This window comes from Babylonia areolata, chromosome 13 (genome assembly GCF_041734735.1).
Source record: "Babylonia areolata isolate BAREFJ2019XMU chromosome 13, ASM4173473v1, whole genome shotgun sequence".
NCBI classification, from domain to species: domain Eukaryota; kingdom Metazoa; phylum Mollusca; class Gastropoda; order Neogastropoda; family Buccinidae; genus Babylonia; species Babylonia areolata.
In genome coordinates, this window is record NC_134888.1 from 10,073,292 (window position 1) to 10,094,106 (window position 20,815).

General features: G+C 47.7%; 1 protein-coding gene and 1 pseudogene across 5 annotated transcripts in view; one reads left to right on the forward strand and one right to left on the reverse strand.

Moving 5' to 3' along the window:
- The window catches only part of LOC143289046 (peripheral plasma membrane protein CASK-like), a 661,124-nt gene that overhangs the window by 592,963 nt on the left and 47,346 nt on the right, over window positions 1–20,815 (forward strand). For all 5 annotated transcript variants that reach the window (XM_076597850.1, XM_076597848.1, XM_076597849.1 and 2 more), the window contains 2 exons: window positions 3,500–3,712; window positions 7,027–7,105. In XM_076597850.1, coding sequence (XP_076453965.1) covers window positions 3,500–3,712; window positions 7,027–7,105 — 292 coding nt within the window. The remainder of the gene's footprint in view (window positions 1–3,499; window positions 3,713–7,026; window positions 7,106–20,815) is intronic.
- On the reverse strand, window positions 8,157–20,182 carry LOC143289283 (large ribosomal subunit protein uL18 pseudogene; annotated as a pseudogene).

Sequence of the window (20,815 nt, forward strand, 5' to 3'; positions counted from 1 at the left end):
CGACCAGTTTCTAATCTTCCATTCCTGTCCAAACTCCTTGAAAAAGTTGTCCTGAAGCAGCTCAACAATCACTTTTGTTTCAACAATCTCATCCACCCATTTCAGTCTGCCTATCGTGCTGAGCACAGCACCGAAACCACTCTCCTCCACATCCTGAATAACCTACTGCTAGCATCTGACTGAGGACAAATCTCCCTTCTCACTCTTCTCAATTTCTCAGCTGCATTTGACCATTCAAGCCTTCTTTCCCGTCTTCATTTTACATTTGGTATCAATGGCACTGTTCAAAACTGGTTCAAATCTTATCTCACTGATCGATTCCAGTCTGTCATTGTTGACAATTTCCAGTCTGAACCCGTTAAAATTGAACATGGAGTCCCACAGGGATCTGTTTTAGACCCAGTGCTCTTCACACTGTACACTGCTCCTCTCGCTGAAATTATCAACCGCCATAATGTCAGTCATCATTCTTATGCTGATGACACTCAACTCCAGAAGAGTGACACCCCCGAAAAACTGTCGTCGCTCTTCCAAGAAACATCGAACTGCTTCCTGGACATTCAAAATTGGATGATTCTAAATAAGTTACAATTGAACGCGGACAAAACTGAAGCAATGATCATAGGAACTAAACAAAAACTCTCTTCCATCACAACTGACACAATCAAACGTGGCAGTACATCCATCCCTCTTTCTAGTTCAGTCAGGAACCTCGGCGTTGTCCTTGACAACACACTGTCCATGCAAAAATTTATCAGTCAGACATGTCAGTCCTGCTACTGCCAATTGCGGCGCATCAGTTCCAGCCGGAAATATCTGTCCATTGACGCAACATCTAGACTTGTCGTTTCTCGCACTCTCTCTCACCTTGACTACTGTAACTCTCTATTGTCTGGTTTGCCTGCTTCATCCATTCAGTCCCTTCAGCGCATACAAAACTCTGCTGCCCGACTCGTCCTCAGAAAGAAAAGATCTGAGCACGTCACTCCTCTTTTGCAACATCTCCACTGGCTCCCTGTCTCACACAGAGTAAAGTACAAGATCAGCAGTCTATGTTATAAATGTATTCACAAATCAGCCCCTTCCTATCTCTGTGGCTGCCTTCACCTCTACACTCCATCTCCCTCACTACGATCAGCTTCGGATCCACTGTTTACGCGTACCCAGATTCAAGCTCTCGACTGTTGGCCGCCGTTCTTTCTCTGTCTCTGGACCTTGCAGCTGGAATAAACTTCTTCTTTCGCTTCGTCAAGTCTCCACACTCAACTCTTTCAAGTCTGGCCTTAAAACCCACCTTTCCCCAAAGTAGCCTTCCTTCTCTGCCTCTTCCTTATCTTCAGTTTCTCCAGTTTTAGAGTTATGCATGCGTGTGAATGACTGGTGCGAAAGTGCTTTGATTGTCTCTGCAGTTTCAGTTTCAGTAGCTCAAGGAGGCGTCACTGCGTTCGGACAAAACCATATACGCTACACCACATCTGCCAAGCAGATGCCTGACCAGCAGCGTAACCCAACGCGCTTAGTCAGGCCTTATAAAATAATAGATAAGCTTACATAAATAAATAAATAAATAATAATTATAATATAGGAAAAGGTAGTAGTAATAATAACAATAATAATTTTAAAAAAAAATTTTAATAAATAAAAATAAATAAATAAATTTAAAAAAATAAATAAATAAAATAAAAAATAAGACAACAATGATGATAAATAAGCAAATAAATGTAAAATATGAAGACACACATTCACACATACACCCACACATGCATAACAGATATGCACCAAACATGCAGTTTCACAGATATGAAAGCACAGTCAAATACATATAAACGTACATGAGCTCCAACACACACACACACACACACACACCACACACACATTACCCTGCACCTCCTCTACCCCCCTCCTCCACACACTCATTTCTTGTCTCTGCACAAGATTCAGCGCTATATAAATACCATTATTATTATAATTATTATACATTAGAAGGGAAGAAGTGGGGCAGGGGTGAGTCAGTGGGGGTAGAAGTGGGGCAGGGAGGGGTCAGTGGGGGAAGAAGTGGGGGCAGGGAGGGGTCAGTGGGGGTAGAAGTGGGGGCAGGGAGGGGTCAGTGGGGGAAGAAGTGGGGGCAGGGAGGGGTCAGTGGGGGAAGAAGTGGGGGCAGGGAGGGAAGAAGTGGGGCAGGGGTGAGTCAGTGGGGGAAGAAGTGGGGGCAGGGAGGGAAGAAGTGGGGCAGGGGTGAGTCAGTGGGGGTAGAAGTGGGGGCAGGGAGGGAAGAAGTGTGGCAGGGGTGGGTCAGTGGGGGTAGAAGTGGGGGCAGGGAGGGAAGAAGTGGGGCAGGGGTGGGTCAGTGGGGGAAGAAGTGGGGGCAGGAGTGGGTCAGTGGGGGTAGAAGTGGGGCAGGGGTGGGTCAGTGGGGGTAGAAGTGGGGGCAGGGAGGGGTCAGTGGGGGAAGAAGTGGGGGCAGGGAGGGGTCAGTGGGGGAAGAAGTGGGGGCAGGGAGGGGTCAGTGGGGGAAGAAGTGGGGCAGGGAGGGGTCAGTGGGGGAAGAAGTGGGGGCAGGGAGGGGTCAGTGGGGGAAGAAGTGGGGGCAGGGAGGGGTCAGTGGGGGAAGAAGTGGGGGCAGGGGTGGGTCAGTGGGGGAAGAAGTGGGGGCAGGGAGGGGTCAGTGGGGGAAGAAGTGGGGCAGGGGAGGGTCAGTGGGGGAAGAAGTGGGGCAGGGAGGGGTCAGTGGGGGAAGAAGTGGGGGCAGGGAGGGGTCAGTGGGGGAAGAAGTGGGGCAGGGAGGGGTCAGTGGGGGAAGAAGTGGGGGCAGGGAGGGGTCAGTGGGGGAAGAAGTGGGGGCAGGGAGGGGTCAGAGAAAGGGACACAGAGGAAGACAGAAACGGTGGGGAAGGGAGAATGACATAAAAATGAAAGAGATGTGGAAAGCTTTCATTGAGTGATGGTAGAAAATAGACAGGCAGACAGAGACTGAGATAACAGATAAACATTGCTGTTGGAGTAATAAAGATAATTTGTGAGAAGAAAGAGGAGATAGTGTACGCATGTCGGTTTGGTCAGTGCTATGATTATGTATTGTTCATCTCTCACGCAGTTAGTGACGAGTGTCCCCTTACACACATACTTTTTGTGTTGATTTATACGAGCAGCTACAGAGGTTATGGCAAATGATAATATGCAGTGCGCTTTTATTATCATGCGATCATGTGCACATGTGTATAGTGTATATACGTATGCCCATGACACATGTGTCCAACATACATCACTTATTATATCCGTAAACATATGTTTGTATGTGAGTAGTGTGTGCATATACATATATATATGACATATTTAAGCATATGCTTGTACTTTTGTTTGCGCATTTACCCACACCTACACAACGCATGTCTATAGCATACATGCATTTGCCAGTACGTTTGAACACTGCACCCACCCCCACCCCCTTCCGCCCCAGCACAGCCACGCTGACGTGTCCATGTGTGTGTGTCGACACCAGGCTGTGCTGCAAGCCCACGACGTGGTGGCCCACGAGGTCTACATGCCGGATGGGTCCCCGCCCTTGAGGGCTCAGGGCCCCCACCACCCGCCCCCCAACCAGCCCTACGTCAACGGCCAGGCAGTGGAGGCCCCTCCCCTGCCCCCCATGGACGACAACCACCTGCTGAGGGTGCGCCTGGTGCAGTTCCAAAAGAACACGGATGAGCCCATGGTGACGTCTTCTGATTTTTCTGTTTCTTCTTCTTCTCCTTGTGTCATTTACGTGTTCTTTTTCCCCCCATGTGTTGTGAAATGTATACATGTGTGGACTGCAGCACACACAGTCTCCCGGAGAGAAATAACACACATGCTGTGAAGCATTGTTTCCATTCTGCTCCCTCCTCCTGCCTCCACTCTCGCTGCAGTTACTGTTACTCTTTTCCATTCTAGATTGACAAGTGAATACAAAAGAAAAATTATGTGATTGAATTGACGGAAATGAGTAGCTCTGTGTGTGTGTGTGTGTGTGTGTGCGTCTGTGTGTGTGTGTGTGTGTGTGTGTGAAGATAATAAGATGGACCACAGGACAAAAATTCCCTTGTGTTGTGTGTAAGCAGGCGGTAGGCCAGGTGGGTGAAAGTTAAGGTCTGTGCTGTGTGATGTCAGGTCTGTGCTGTGTGATGTCAGGTCTGTGCAGTGTGATAAAGGTAAGGTCTGTGCTGTGTGATGAAGGTAAGGTCTGTGCTGTGTGATGTCAGGTCTGTGCTGTGTGATACAGGTAAGGTCTGTGCTGTGTGATGTCAGGTCTGTGCTGTGTGATGTAAGCTGTGTGATGTAAGGTCTGTGCTGTGTACTAAAGGTAAGGTCTGTGCTGTGTGATGTAAGGTCTGTGCAATGTGATCTAAGGTCTGTGCTGTGTGCTAAAGGTAAGGTCTGTGCTGTGTGATGTAAGGTCTGTGCTGTGTACTAAAGGTAAGGTCTGTGCTGTGTGATGTAAGGTCTGTGCAATGTGATCTAAGGTCTGTGCTGTGTACTAAAGGTAAGGTCTGTGCTGTGTGATGAAGGTAAGGTCTGTGCTGTGTGATGAAGGTAAGGTCTGTGCTGTGTGATGAAGGTAAGGTCTGTGCTGTGTGATGTCAGGTCTGTGCTGTGTGATACAGGTAAGGTCTGTGCTGTGTGATGTCAGGTCTGTGCTGTGTGATGTAAGCTGTGTGATGTAAGGTCTGTGCTGTGTACTAAAGGTAAGGTCTGTGCTGTGTGATGTAAGGTCTGTGCAATGTGATCTAAGGTCTGTGCTGTGTGCTAAAGGTAAGGTCTGTGCTGTGTGATGTAAGGTCTGTGCTGTGTGATAAAGGTAAGGTCTGTGCTGTGTGGTGTAAGGTCTGTGCTGTGTGATGTAAGGTCTATGCAGTGTGATGTCAGGTCTATGCTGTGTGATGTCAGGTCTGTGCTGTGTGATGAAGGTAATGTCTGTGCTGTGTGATGTAAGGTCTGTGCTGTGTTCCAAAGACAATGTCTGTGCTGTGTGATGTAAGGTCTGTGCTGTGTGATAAAGGTAAGGTCTGTGCTGTGTGGTGTAAGGTCTGTGCTGTGTGATGTCAGGTCTGTGCTGTGTGATGAAGGTAATGTCTGTGCTGTGTGATGTAAGGTCTGTGCTTTGTGATAAAGATAATGTCTGTACTGTGTGATGTAAGGTCTGTGCTGTGTAATAAAGGTAAGGTCTGTGGTGTGTGATGTCAGGTCTGTGCTGTGTGCTGTGGTGTAAGGTCTGTGCTGTGTGATGAAGTTCTGTTTTGTATGGTGTAAGGTATATGTTGTGTGATGTAATGTCTGTGCTGTGTGATGTAAGGTCTGTGCTGTGTGGTGTAAGGTCTGTGCTGTGTGGTGTGATGTAAGGTATATGCTGTGTGATGAAAGGTGGTGTAAGGTCTGTGCTGTGTGGGGTAAGATCTGTGTTGTGTGGTGCAAGGTCTGTGCTGTGTGGTGCAAGGTCTTTGCTGTGTGGTGTAAGGTCTGTGCTGTGTGATGTAAGGTCTGTGCTGTGTGATGAAGTTAATGTCTGTGCTGTGCTGTGTGATGTAAGGTCTGTGTTGTGTGATGTAAGGTCTGTGCTGTGTGATGTAAGGTCTGTTCTGTGATGAAGGTAATGTCTGTACTGTGCTGTGTGATGAAGGTAATGTCTGTGCTGTGTGATGAAGGTAATGTCTGTGCTGTGTGATGTAAGGTCTGTGCTGTGTGCTGAAGGAAAGGTCTGTGCTGTGTAATGTACTGTGCTGTGTGATGTAAGGTCTGTGTTGTGCGATAAAGGTAAGGTCTGTGCAGTGTGATGTATGGTCTGTGCTGTGTGATGAAGGTAAGGTATGTGCTGTGTGATGTAAGGTCTGTGTTGTGCGATAAAGGTAAGGTCTGTGCTGTGTGAAGTAAGGTTGGTGCTGTGTGATGAAGGTAAGGTCTGTACTGTGTGATGTAAGGTCTGTGCTGTGTGACGTAAGGTCTGTGCTGTGTGATGAAGGTAATGTCTGTTCTGTGTGATTAAAGTGCGGTCTGTGCTGTGTGGTCTAATGTCTGTGCTGTGTGCTGTGGTGTAAGGTCTGTGCTGTGTGATGAAGGTCTGTTTTATATGGTGTAAGGTATATGCTGCATGATGTAAGGTCTGTGCTGTGCTGTGTGATGAAAGGTCTGTGCTGTGTGGTGTAAGGTCTGTGCTGTGTGATGAAAGGTCTGTGTTGTGTGGTGTAGGGTCTCTGCTGTGTGGTGTAAGGTCTGTGCTGTGTGGTGTGATGAACGGTCTGTGCTGTGTGATGTAAGGTATATGCTGTGTGATGAAAGGTCTGTGCTGTGTGATGTAAGGTCTGTGCTGTGTGGTGTAAGGTCTGTGCTGTGTGGTGCAAGGTCTGTGCTGTGTGATGTAAGGTCTGTGCTGTGTGGTGTAAGGTCTGTGCTGTGTGGTGCAAGGTCTGTGCTGTGTGATGTCAGGTCTGTGCTGTGTGGTGTAAGGTCTGTCCTGTGTGATGAAGGTAAGGTCTGTGCTGTGTGATGAAGGTAAGGTCTGTGCTGTGTGATGTAAGGTCTGTGCTGTGTTATAAAGGTATGGTCTATGCTGTGTTATAAAGGTAAGGTCTGTCCTGTGTGATGAAGGTAAGGTCTGTGCTGTGTGATGAAGGTAAGGTCTGTGCTGTGTGATGTAAGGTCTGTGCTGTGTTATAAAGGTATGGTCTATGCTGTGTTATAAAGGTAAGGTCTGTGCTGTGTTATAAAGGTAAGGTCTGTGCTGTGTGATGTAAGGTCTGTGCTGTGTTATGAAGGTAAGGTCTGTGCTGTGTTGTAAAGGTAAGGTCTGTGCTGTGTGATGTAAGGTCTGTGCTGTGTTATGAAGGTAAGGTCTGTGCTGTGTTATAAAGGTAAGGTCTGTGCTGTGATGTAAGGTCTGTGCTGTGTTATGAAGGTAAGGTCTGTGCTGTGTTATAAAGGTAAGGTCTGTGCTGTGTTATGAAGGTAAGGTCTGTGCTGTGTTATAAAGGTAAAGTCTGTGCTGTGTGATTTCAGGGCATCACCCTCAAGGTGAACGACGAGGGTCGGTGTTTTGTGGCCCGCATCATGCATGGCGGAATGATCCACAGACAGGGTACGTGTGGGGGGGTTGGAGGGGGTGAGGAGGGGTTCTGTGCCCATTCCCATTTCTGTATGCACCTTTCTTTCTGTCTCTGTCTCCCCTTTTTGTTCCCCATGTCTTTATTTGTTTTCATTTCATCCGTCTGTCTGTCTATATGACCATCTACCAGTCTGTATGCCGGTCTGTCTGTCTGTCTGTCTGTCTGTCTGTCTCTCTCTCTCTCTCTCTCTCTCTCTCTCTCTCTCTCTCTCCTTCCTCCCCCAATCTGGTCTCCAGTCTCTAGACCAACAGATGATCCACGCACCACATGGTAAACTGTCCATTACCTGTTGCTCTGGAGTCTGAGAGAATCTCATTTCAAGATGAGTGGACTGAACGGGCTAGGCTGTGTAAATTGGAAATGCATGCACACACACATACACGCACACACACACTTACACACATGCACACACACATACACGCACACACACACTTACACACATGCACACACACATGGTTACACGCATAAACACTCACAGACACACACATGCTTACACACACACACACACACACACACACACACACACACACACACAGAGTTGCATACTCGCATGCGTACACCATAATTTCTTTTCCCTTCAATGATAAATTTTCCCTACCCTCGTCAAATATCACTTATAGTGAAAAGACCTAAAGAACGAAAACAGACACACACACACACACACACACACACACACACTGTCGCTGCTTGAATTTTCCTCCATTAATCACGTAAAGGTCTGTGCATCCATATTGCTGGGATCAAGACAGGATGTCATTTAAATCTTTGCCAACATAAATGTAGCTAAATGGCCCAGCAGTGGACATTTATTTGTTCGCTTGTTAATGATTTGGTAAGTTAGTTAATGTGAGCATTGAATGTGTGTGTGTGTGCTTGCATACATGTAGTAGAGTGAAACTGAGAGACTATTGAAGAGAGAAATATAAAAGAAAAATAAGAAACTAGTAATGAAGAATAACATAAATAAATATAGTTATTGATAAATTCTTACTATATTTTATAAATGTCCATAGCTTCATATTGTCAGAATGCACAATTCAAGTTTTTACAAAACAGATGACGCATTTGGAATAGAGTAACTTCCCTTGATCTTTTTGAAGACAGTTCACTGATGCTGTCATAGTGGAACTCTTTGTTCTCATCAAAAGATGAAGCGAAGGACCAGTAGTCTATTTCCCTCTTGGTAAAGGTATGTTGCTGACATTCGTACACATGGGTGGAAGCCTGCAGGCATGTCATGATCCTCTCAGGCCTAATCTTGCAGAAGACAGGGATGGCATCGGTGGTGTTGCCTCCGTTGGGATCAATCCAATACAGACTGCACTTCAGACTGGGGTTAGCCAGGGCGATGTCTCTGCACGTGCGTCCAGGGGCGTCCCTCTTGCCGGTGGGGGCCTTGACCTTCTGGATCTCCTCTGACACAGGGTTCAGGGCCTCCATGGTTTTGCGAGCCTCTTCTGGGGTGTCACCCGGGTATCCATTGTAGCCGTTGTGGCCAGCACGGACACATCAAAATAGGATGCCATGTCCACACAGATCACCTCAGAGGGAGGGATTTTTACCGAGGGCCTTTGGGAAGGGGCGACCACAAGGCCTAAATGATCAGCCTCATGTATGCAAGCAGCAAGCTGATAGTACAGACTCTACTTACGAGCTGATTGGTAACTCAAGCGAAACCAGCCTTCTTATTTAAGGGCACACCACTTTGGCGCTGCTTGACACAGGATCATCAGTCTCTACCGTCACTCAACAGTTCTATGAGACCCATCTTTTGCACTTAGAGCTGCATCAACTGGATAGACTCTTGAAGATTAAGTGTGCAGATGACCAGCAATTACCATATCTGGGGTACATTCACTCTGAAGTTGCAGTACCCGACCTGGGCGAGGGAATCAGGCAATTTGCTTGCTGCTGGTAGTGCCTACGACAACGTCTGGCTCCTCAGTACCAGTTTTGTTGGGAACCAACATCTTGTCAGCCCTGTTGAGCGAGTGCCATATGCAGCTTAGGGCCAGATACCTCCAACACATCAATTCCCAGTCCTGGCACTTGGCCTTTAAATGCATTTCCATCAGAGAACGACAACTTGCCCGCCACTGCAGCCGAATAGCAATAGTGCAGTCAGCTGAGTTGGAAAGAGTGACACTGAAACCAAATGAGAAGATGGTCATCACAGGTTTTCTGAACAAGACACAGTCCTACCAACAAACGTGTGCCTTACTTCAGTCCCACATCAAGCTAACAAAGGCTTAGATTTGGAGCCCACCCTCATCAGTTATGACCCAGGGACAAAAAAATCTGAAAAATCTGTAGAAGTGACCCTCTCGAACCTGAAATGAAATTATGGTGCTTAGAGCCTTGCTGACCATTAAGGCCATCTCAAGGCTATCACTGTGTTAATACCTACTACAAGGGTAAAAAACAAGCAATAAAAACGAGGCACCACTTTAAACTTTTCACTCAAAGTTTAAAAAACCTTCCATAGTTTAAAACCTTCAAATCTGATTAAAAATGTTCACTTCTTTCAAGAAGTCCATCAGCGCCCATGGAAGGACATCACAAAACAAGGTCTTCAAAGAAACCGCCGTGTAATGTCTGTGTCCAACGTCATGCAGATCCCAACAGTCAAGGAGCACGTGTTTCACGGTGAGAGGCTCATCACAGGGAATACATCGGGGGCCTCTTCCCCCTTCAACAAGTAAGAATGAGTAAAAAAAAAGAAAAAAAAAAGTGTGCCCCGCATGCAGTCTCCACAGCACAGACTCCTCCTTTCTGTTCTTCACCCCTGATGGGAGGGTCTCTTTTAGGTCTGGACGGATTTGGAACAGCTTGTTGTCCGTTTGGGTGTTCCACTCCTCTTGCCAAAGATCCTTAACATAAGTGTTCACCTTCTGCTTCATGTCTATGTATGGTACGAAGGATCTCGATAATTCTTTCTTTACAGCGTTCCTGACCAGCTGGTCTGCCATTTCATTACCACGAATGCCAACATGTCCAGGAACCCAGGCCAACACAACCTCGTATCCTTTCTTCGTTACGAGAGTAAAAGCTTCGTAGAATTCCAGCAGTTTGGGATGAGTCAGATTCCTGCAGGCGATCGCCTCCAGGGCTGACAAGGAGTCAGAAAAGATCATGAATCTCTTTTGTTTCGAAGAGAGAACCATTTTTACCGCCAGAACCAGTGCAGTCAGTTCCGCAGTGTACACTGAGCTGTCAGATAGGATGTGTTCCGTTGAGGGCTGGTCAGGAAAGGCGGGACAGAACGCAGATGCAGCGACTCCATCCTCTGACTTGGAACCGTCAGTGAAGATTCTTTGGAAAGTGGGAAATTTGTGGCAGAGAAAAGTAAGTTCTGAAAAGTAAGTTCTGTAGGCCAGTGATCTGGTGGAGTTTTTATGGTACAAGGCCAGATCGAATCGGACCTCAGGTGTTCTAAAGGTCCACGGAGGGCTGTCGGGGAACTTGGAGAAGTCTGAGATGTCACCGACATCCAGATCAACATTTTCTATGTGCGGCTGAATGCGGAGTCCAAGAGGAGGAATGCAGTTTGGGTTGTCTTTAAATTTCTTGTTGAAGGGGTTGTTGAATACAGCGTTGTAAGCAGGGTTTGTAGGTTCAGAAAACAGTTTCAAGTAATAGTTTAGGGTCAGCTTCAGTCTGCGGTTGGAGAGAGGCGGTTCCCCCGCCTCTGCATACAGGCCATGCACAGGGGTGGTGCGGAAAGCGCCTAAACTGAGACAGAGCCCTTAGTGGTGTATAGGGTCCAGCAGTTTCAGGTAAGACTGTCTGGCCGAGCCGTATACTACACATCCGTAATCCAGTTTGGACCGGACCAGGGCTCTGTAGAGGTGCAAGAGAGTTCTCTTATCAGCACCCCAGTCCGTGTGTACCACAACTTCCCTTGCTCCCTTGCAGAACACCCAGCTCCTGCTCATGAATGCCGGACAGGGTGGTGCCGACCCTCACCTGGAATTGTCTGTCTTGCAAGAAGTTGTGGATAAACTCTCGAACCTGACTGCACATACAGTGATGTTGAACCCCAGGAAAGTTTTGTGTGAGGTGCAACCTGTCACAGTTGCTGCACTTGATGATGTACCAGCCAATGTACAGGATGACCTCCTGTCACAAGTCAATATTGACAAGGATCATCTTACACCTGATGAGCTGAAAGTGGTACAGAAACTCATCACAGACCACGAAGCCATCTTTTCTAAGAATGAAGATGATGCTGGACTATACAGTGCAGTCAAACATACCATCCACTTGTATAATGATGAACCATTCAGACAGCACCATCGTCCCATTCCACCTCTTCTTGGTCACGGTCTTCTCCAACGTGGCCTTGGCCTCAGGGTCTCATGGATGTTGGCGTGGCACTTCTTGTACATCTCCTCCATCCCAGCAGAAGTGATGCCCAGCTTGATGTAGCGAGAGAATAACTGTTTCTGGTAGAGGGCCTCAAACTCTCCCTGCAGGTGCTCCATGTACTCAGCCACATGCTTGCCATAGATGTAGTTACGGTGAATATGCACCTTGTAGTTGCTGCTCTCACTGTCGTTGCCAGGGAAGCGCTTGGGGCTGTGGGGAATGTCCAGACCACCATCCACGGCGCACTTCATTGCGCCAATGATGCGAGCACCAGTGGTGGTGCGGTACAGGCCAATGTCCAGGTAGCAGCGGAAGGCACCTGGCTGACCTTCCTCATCCTCCACGTAGAACTCCTCTCCATCAGCCACCTCCTGGCCTTTGTAGATAAGAGTCCAGGCCAAACTTCTTCAGCAGTCTTCTGGCCAAAATAAGAAACTAGTAATGAAGAATAACATAAATAAATAAAAATAGTTATTGATAAATTCTTACTATATTTTATAAATGTGCATAGCTTCATATTGTTAGAATGCACAATTCAAGTTTTTACAAAACAGATGACATATTTGGAATAGAGTTACTTCCCTTGATCTTTTTGAAGACAGTTCACTTCCTCTACTACATGCATGTGTTTGTGTGTGTATAGGATTGCGCCTGTTTGTGTGTGTATAGGATTGCGCCTGTTTGTGTGTGTATAGGATTGCGCCTGTTTGTGTGTGTATAGGATTGCGCCTGTTTGTGTGTGTATAGGATTGCGCCTGTTTGTGTGTATAGGATTGCGCCTGTTTGTGTGTGTATATGATTGCGCCTGTTTGTGTGTGTATAGGATTGCGCCTGTTTGTGTGTGTATATGATTGCGCCTGTTTGTGTGTGTATAGGATTGCGCCTGTTTGTGTGTGTATAGGATTGCGCCTGTTTGTGTGTGTATAGGATTGCGCCTGTATAGGATTGCGCCTGTTTGTGTGTGTATAGGATTGCGCCTGTTTGTGTGTGTATAGGATTGCGCCTGTTTGTGTGTATGTGCGTGCTTGCACACATACATTGTTTTGATGCAGTGTGTTTATTGTCTAATTGCTTCCCAAAACTGTTGGTATGAAACCTTTTTCACAGGACCTTTTTCTTTTCCATTCCTCCCACATTTACCAAAATCATTCCCACCCAGCTTTATTCCACACCATTTCATTACACTGAACACTGGCGTTGGAGAATTCTGGAAGTGAGGCAAGCATGCATGTTGGGGAGAGTGGAGAGGAAGGAGGAGCAGGTAGTGGTGAGTCTGAGAGAGGGCTAAGTCAATACTGGATGGTGGTGGGGAGGGCTTTCTCTGATGTTCCGTTCAAGATAAATCAATGTAAAATGGTCCTCACTGTTCCTCTTCATATTTATGATCTTTCCTCGTCTCCCACAGGGGGAAGGTTCCATCATCTGTCCCAGTATAGTTCTGACCTGTCTCCTCTTTCAGATATAATGGATTGAGAAGAGTGAGGAAGAGAGAGGGATGGAGAGTAGTTGAGCTTATGGCACGTCTGCTGTGGTATGGAAGTGATTGAAATAAAACCTTAATATCATGAGTGTTCAGCAGTAACTGTTGTGTGTGGGTGTGGGGGACAGTAGATGGAGGGGGAGAGAGAGGTATAGAGGAAGAGAAAGAGAGCTGCAGCTTAAAAAAAGAAAGGAATCTTTGTTCGATTTTTTTTCTTCCAAAAGTGATGGATTGTTAAGGTGAAGAGGACTGGGGTAGGGTAGGGAGGGGTAAAGGTGGGCAAGAAAGTACTGTGTATTGAAGAGTGTTTTAGAAAGGCAGACAGAGAGACAGACTGAGGCATAGAGACAAGACCGATGGAAACAGAGGGAGGCAGACAGAGAGACAGACTGAGGCGTAGAGACAAGACCAATGGAAACAGAGGGAGGCAGACAGAGAGACAGACTGAGGCATAGAGACAAGACTGATGGAAACAGAGGGAGGCAGACAGAGAGACAGACTGAGGCGTAGAGACAAGACCGATGGAAACAGAGGGAGGCAGACAGAGAGACAGACTGAGGCGTAGAGACAAGACCGATGGAAACAGAGGGAGGCAGACAGAGAGACAGACTGAGGCGTAGAGACAAGACCAATGGGAACAGAGGGAGGCAGACAGAGAGACAGGTAAAGAGACATGGAGAATGGCCAGAACAAAATTATTTTTTCCCTTTTTTTCTGCAAGAATTGCACATTAAACAAGGGTTGTAAGCACAGAGTGCAAACAAGTGAGTTATTTGTTGTTTTTTTACAAGGAGGAGGAGTGACACACACAGAGACACACGTGTGCGCGCGCACACACACACACACACACACACACACACACAGCAAAACACACTCATACACATACATACAAACACACATGTGTGCATGTGCGCACATGCACGTGCACACACACACACACACAAATATTGATGGGAGAAAATGAAGCTTACAGAATGAAGGTACTAGACATAACTTGTTTGTTTCACAAAACCTCATGCGGTGTATGAAAATGTTACATATCTCATGTAACTGATACAGTGCACGAAACACAGCTGGCAGTGGCCATGGTCTGTGGAGAGAGACATGTGGAGAAAAAGCAACAACACCACAACAACAAAACAACAACAACAAAAACAAAACAAAAAAAGCTAAAACAAAAAACCAACACCAAGAAAAACAACAAAACAATGATACCAAAACAACAAAACGAAAACAAAAAACAACACCATAACAATACTAAAACAACACCAAAACAAACAGCAAAACCAAAACCCACAAAAAACAACATCAACAATACAAAAATACAACACCAAAGCAAAAACCAACAACAACAAACAAAAGAAAAACAACACCGAAACAAAAAGAAAGCATCTGTTAAGCAAGGTAAGACAGAAGACATGGGTCCGACGATGCGGTCTGTCCACCCACTGATTGTGACCAGACCTGACTGAGGCTTGGTGCACTCACCATTCATCGGCCAACAGGGCCAGCAGTCTACTGCACACCTTCTTTACAGTTAACGCTCAACACTTTTGGCTTCAACAGCCACTCGCATACCAATACAGTCCAAAGTCAGAGAATGTACAGAATATTTTTTCCAACCAGCCAGTCGAAAGTTAGAATAGAGTTCTTCTTTAACAACCCAGTTAGTTGTAAACATTTTCCAAAGGCTCTGTTGACCATTGGTTTTCACATCTTAAAGTACCTTAAATTGTGATAGTCACATGCCTTGTTCACACTGTGTTTAAGTAATAAATTATCACTTCCTTGATCAGATAAAAACTGCATTGGAGCCACAACCACAAAGAATATTGTTTTGATGTACATCTGTAAACACTAAAAGGTTGTGCTTGAACATTAATATTCCACAAGGGGTGACAAGAGAGAGTGTGTGTGTTTGTTGCATGCAAACAGTCAACTGAAGCATGTCATATATTTCAATCACCAAAAAGCTCACAAAGAGAAAGTGGGTGGGTGGGAGGAGACTAGTAGCAGAGATGTAGACAGACTCAAGATGATTTATTCATTTAATTAAGGACATTGCAGATATCACAGTAACTGTGACTATACAACTGCTCTCACAGTTAAACCACAGAAATTAGGACAACACTGCTTCTCCTCACTTACAACTTTATATAGCGGTAAATGCAATGAGTGACTAATAACAAAGAGTGGGTCAGGCCACCAAAGCCAGGGAAGAAGCAAATGTTATGTCTGATGGAGCCTTTCATCTCATCACTGTCATCACGTGTCTTTGAGATGACAGTGAAGCCACCCTCTTTGGTGATCTGACTGAGATGCACAGTGAGGACGCTGACAAGGTGTAAAATGGTGAGTTGTATGCTCAAATCCGCCGCGGAAAATGGTCACCATCCAGTAACTTTCCAATCCTTCACAGTGAAGGGTGACAGAATAAGGAAGGAAATTAGATCAAGTATAATTATGCTGTCCCCTCTCCTCCAAAAATATCGCAGTTAAATTCTTTTTCTTTGCATCTTTTTTTGGGGGTGTTGGGGAGATGATAAAGTGTACACAGCTTAAGTCAGCATGCATCATCGGAGCACTTTGGCATTGTCAGAAAAACGAGCTCAGACACAATCTGTCAAGCAAACTGCATAATCTCACTGACAGCACACAAAGTGTGTTGATACCTTCACTAAACTATGCATGTTTGTGAGAGGTCCTGCATAAGACTTGTCAGTGTCTGTGATCAGGGGATAATGAAAACAACCAGCATGTGCCTTGCCTCCCCAACCACCTTCCTCCCAACACACACACACACACACACACGCACGCACACACACAAGCACACGTGCGCACATGCACATGCACACAGATGCATTCACACACACACACACGCACACACGCATGCACACACGCACGCACACACACACACACACACACACACACACACACACACACATTACGCTGTCAAAGCTGATTGCAAATGTTTCAGCTGTCTAGCAGCACAGTGATGTGAAAAACAGTATGAGTCAAAACAGCACAGAGGCCATACACCTGTTTCATGCTCAAGAAGAGGTATGTGGATTTTCCACACACATGACATTGGGTGTGTCAGTGATGATGCCAGCAACCATAACACACCCCTGGTCAGCATCATTTCCAAATGATGATAAAAAGGCTTCATCTTTTCTCCATTCCCTCTGCATGCGTCTGTATGTGTGTATGCGTGTGCATGCATCTAATTATGTGAAGGTGTGAGAGCCAGTCAGTATGTGCACATGTGCAAGCATGTGGGGGGAGAGGTGGGTTGTATGGAACTATGCCAGAGGATTTGCTGAGGGAAGTGCAGGGGGTGGATACTGGAGATACAGGAGTATCACCATCCATCCCAGAGGCAGATCCAGTGTGATAACAAAGCAGAACAAAAAGAAAATAAAAACAAAAAAACATTTTGCTTCGATGTCTTTGTCACAACACTACACATTTCAGAGTGCAGAGTCAACTGGGACACTAAAACAGGGTGGGAGAAGGGGGCAGGGAGGGAGAAGGGGGCAGGGGGGGAGAAGGGGGCAGGGAGGGGGCAGGGGGGGGAGAAGGGGGCAGGGAGGGAGAAGGGGGCAGGGGGGGGAGAAGGGGGCAGGGAGGGAGAAGGGGGCAGGGGGGGAGAAGGGGGGGCAGGGGGCAGGGTGGGAGAAGGGGGAAGGGTGGGAGAAGGGGGCAGGGAGGGAGAAGGGGGACATGGGGGCAGGGAGGGAGAGGGTGGAGAAGGGGCAGGGTGGGAGAAGGGGCAGGGAGGGAGAAGGGGGGGGGGAGAGGGGGGAGAAGGGGCTGGGAGGGAGAAGGGGCAGGGTGGGAGAGGGTGGAGAAGGGGCAGGGGGGGAGAAGGGGCAGGGTGGGAGAGGGGGGAGAAGGGGCAGGGGGGGAGAAGGGGCAGGGAGGGAGAGGGTGGAGAAGGGGCAGGGTGGGAGAAGGGGCAGGGAGGGAGAAGGGGCGGGGGGGGGAGAGGGGGGAGAAGGGGCTGGGAGGGAGAAGGGCAGGGAGGGAGAGGGGGCAGGGAGGGAGAAGGGGCGGGGGGGGGGGAGAAGGGGCTGGGAGGGAGAAGGGCAGGGGGGGAGAGGGGGGAGAAGGGGCAGGGGGGGAGAAGGGGCAGGGGGGGAGAGGGGGGAGAAGGGGCAGTGGGAGGGGAGAAGGGGCAGGGAGGGAGAGGGGGGAGAAGGGGCAGGGGGAGGAGAAGGGGCAGGGAGGGAGAGGGGGGAGAAGGGGCAGGGAGGAGAAGGGCAGGGGAGGAGAGGGGGGAGAAGGGGCAGGGAGGGAGAAGGGCAGGGAGGGGAAGGGGGGGAGAAAGGGGCAGGGGGGAGGGAGAAGAGGGCAGGGAGGAGAGGGGGGAGAAGGGGCAGGGAGGGAGAAGTGGGCAGAGAGGGGAGAGGGGGGAGAAGGGGCAGGGAGGGAGAAAGGGGGAGAGGGGGGCAGGGAGGGAGAAGGGGCAGGGAGGGAGAGGGGGGAGAGAGGGGCAGGGGAAAGGGGAGAAGGGGGCAGGGAGGGAGGAGGGGGGAGAAGGGGCAGGAGAGAGAAGGGGCAGGGAGGGGAGAGGGGGGAGAAGGGGCAGGGAGGGAGAGGGGGGAGGGAATGGAGCAGGGACGGAGAAGGGGCAGGGAGGAGAGGGGGGAGAAGGGCAGGACGGCAGGGAGGGAGAAGGGGCAGGGAGGGAGAGGGGGGAGAAGGGGCAGGGAGGGAGAGGGGGGGAGAAGGGGCAGGGAGGGAGAAGGGGCAGGGAGGGAGAAGGGGGAGAAGGGGCAGGGAGGGAGAAGGGGTAGGGAGGGAGAAGGGCAGGGAGGGAGAGGGGGGAGAAGGGGCAGGGGGGGAGAAGGGCAGGGAGGGAGAGGGGGGAGAAGGGGCAGGGGGGAGAGGGGGGCAGGGAGGGAGAAGGGGCAGGGGGGAGAGGGGGGCAGGGAGGGAGAAGGGGAAAAGGGGCAGGGGGGAGAGGGGGGCAGGGAGGGAGAAGGGGCAGGGTGGGAGAAGGGGGCAGGACACCTTGAATAGAAGCTTACATTTGGTGTTCTGTATGGCAAACTGAACCATGTAGTTTTGGTGTTTTGTATGGCAAACTGAGCCATGTAGTTTTGGTGTTTTGTATGGCAAACTGAACCATGTAGTTTTGGTGTTTTGTATGGCAAACTGAGCCATGTAGTTTTGGTGTTTTGTATGGCAAACTGAACCATGTAGTTTTGGTGTTTTGTATGGCAAACTGAGTCATGTAGTTTTGAAGTCATGCAGAGACAGAGAAACTTAAGTGGGGATTCATGTACTTTGGTGATGGCAGTGGTGTTCTTGTACTCTTCTCCTTTTATCCATTATATTTTACTTGTCATCATAGTCATAATATGATAAATTGTCTTCACTGTAACAATGATTATGTAAATCAGTTACTGAAACAAACCTAAGAAAGTTGACTGGCTTATGCGTGTGCTTCTGTGCTGTTTGAAACTCTCCTCCATTAACTCACTCGCTGCCATTGTCCGCATATGCGGACATCGTCGGAGAAAGCGTTGGATGCCAATGTCCGCATATGCGGACTTGGATTTTAAAAAGTCGTGCTGTCGGAGTGACGCGTCGGATGCGAAAATCAAAAGCAGATGTGATATCTTACGTCACCTCTGGTCAGCTTTTCATTCACACACGCTGCGTGTGTGTCGCGATAAGCTCAACCGCAGTTGATAACAAAGCGTGCCCCCTGTCAGCTTTGTAAGTTGACAAGATGGCGTCACGGCGAAGTGTTCGACACGGTCGGAGAGGTGAAATGTTACTCAGCGTCGAAGATGCTTTGGAAATGATCCAAACTGAAGGCTCTGATGTCGAAGGAGATAATGTTGATTCTTCGGACAGTGAATTTGAACCAGATCCCAATGAACTAGAAATAGATTCGGCCGCTGAAGAGAGTGTTTACAATGGAGAGGAAAGTGAGGAACATGTGCCAGCAGATAAGACAGATACAGACGACGAAACCACTGAGGAAACGGACGATTTTGCAAGTGTTTTCACCAGTGATTGGACTGACAATTTTTCCTTTTTCCCTCTTGCACATCCCTTCACTGGCATACCAGGTTTGTCAGCTGACTGGCCAGTCAACACCCAGCCGGTTGAGTTTTTTTCTTTGTTCTTTGATTTTCATTATGTAGAGACAGTATTTTTTTTGTATGTGTGAATTTCAACTTTCTTCACCACCTGTTCATACTTCATTGCATGCACTAGGTCTTCAGTTCCTCAAATAGTGTTAGAATGTGATGTGGAACATGTTGGTGTACCTTTCTGATGGGTGCAAAAATGCTAAAAAATACACAAAATATGGATACCGCGATCAACATCAAGATGGTGAGTAAATACTTTGATTTTTTGCACACATATGGAACAACATTCCTTGCATACATATACTAAATATCAATTGTCTGGGTGTTTATTTGGGTTTTTTTACAATTTTTTCCCCATCCTATACAAACCCTGGGTTTTCAGGGATTGGCAAGGGCAAAAACTCTTGGCATGGAGTGAGTTAACTGAGTTAAAAACCTCCACCTCCAACTCATCCTCCTGCCCTCCCATTCCAAACAGTGTCCAGTGTTTTCAGTCTCTGTGCTGCACTGTCTTTAAACCGTATCCATGCACTGAAGAGATAGAACGAAGGCAGGAGAGACTGCTTCAAGTTGATCCAGGGAAGTACAGAGTAGATGAGGAGAGATGAGGAAGGGAGAGAGTGGGGAGGATTGGTGAAGGAACCATCGGTCAGTGAAACAGAAGTCAGGGAGAAGAGGTTGGCAAGGAGATGGAGAAAAACTGCCCAGTGTGTGGATGAGCAGATGCTTTGAGCTCTCCTTCACACCTCTCAGTCTGTTATGAGGATGCGTTGAGCTCTCCTTCACACCTCTTAGTCTGTTATGAGGATGCTTTGAGCTCTCCTTCACACCCCTCAGTCTGTTATGAGGATGCTTTGAGCTCTCCTTCACACCTCTCAGTCTGTTATGAAGGTGAGGATGAAACAAGCAGCATTTCTCTTCACTAGTTGAGCTTTCAGTCACAGAGTAGTGTATGTCAGTTCAAATTCCAGGCTTCCAAAAAACAAGGAAAAATTCTCCCTTCCAATCATATAGTGTTGTTGTGGTGGTGTCAGTGTATGTTGTGTTCGATTCCCTCTCACCAAGTGGGGTTGGTTGTCCCCATCAGCCATATCACCTGAGGTGAGTACTGTCGATTCACCCTTTAACTCTGTCACTTTATAGAATAGTATAGAATATGTCTATTACCAAGTGTACCGGGGTCAACAGGAATATTGGGGGGGGATAGTACATAACAAGATACGAACATAAATCGAAAATCATACACAAACACAGATACAGTAGAAATAAGATACATACAAGTGCATATCAATATAAAAACTTGTGCATACTCACGCATTCATGCACTGCACACACACACACACACACACACACACACACATTTGAAAAGAAGCTGGATATTACATGTGGATGGGGCTGATGACTAGATATTCAGGTAGATGGTTGTTGGTTGCACAATTAAATTTATCACACTGGATTTGTTCAAGAGACAGGGCATTGACTGCTTTGGGGGGAAAGCTGTTGGCGAAGCAATTGGTTTTCGTCCTTATACTTCTGTACCGTCAACCAGAGGGGAGCATCCCAAAAATCCCAAAAGCTGGATGTGATTCATCCTGGCTGATTGGTTTTGCTGTTTTAGAGTAGCCGCTTGATATATGTCTTCTAGAGAAGGTAGATCAGCCACGGTAATGTTGGTGGCAGTTTTTACGATTCTGTTAAGGGCTGCAACTTCTGCCTTGGAAATG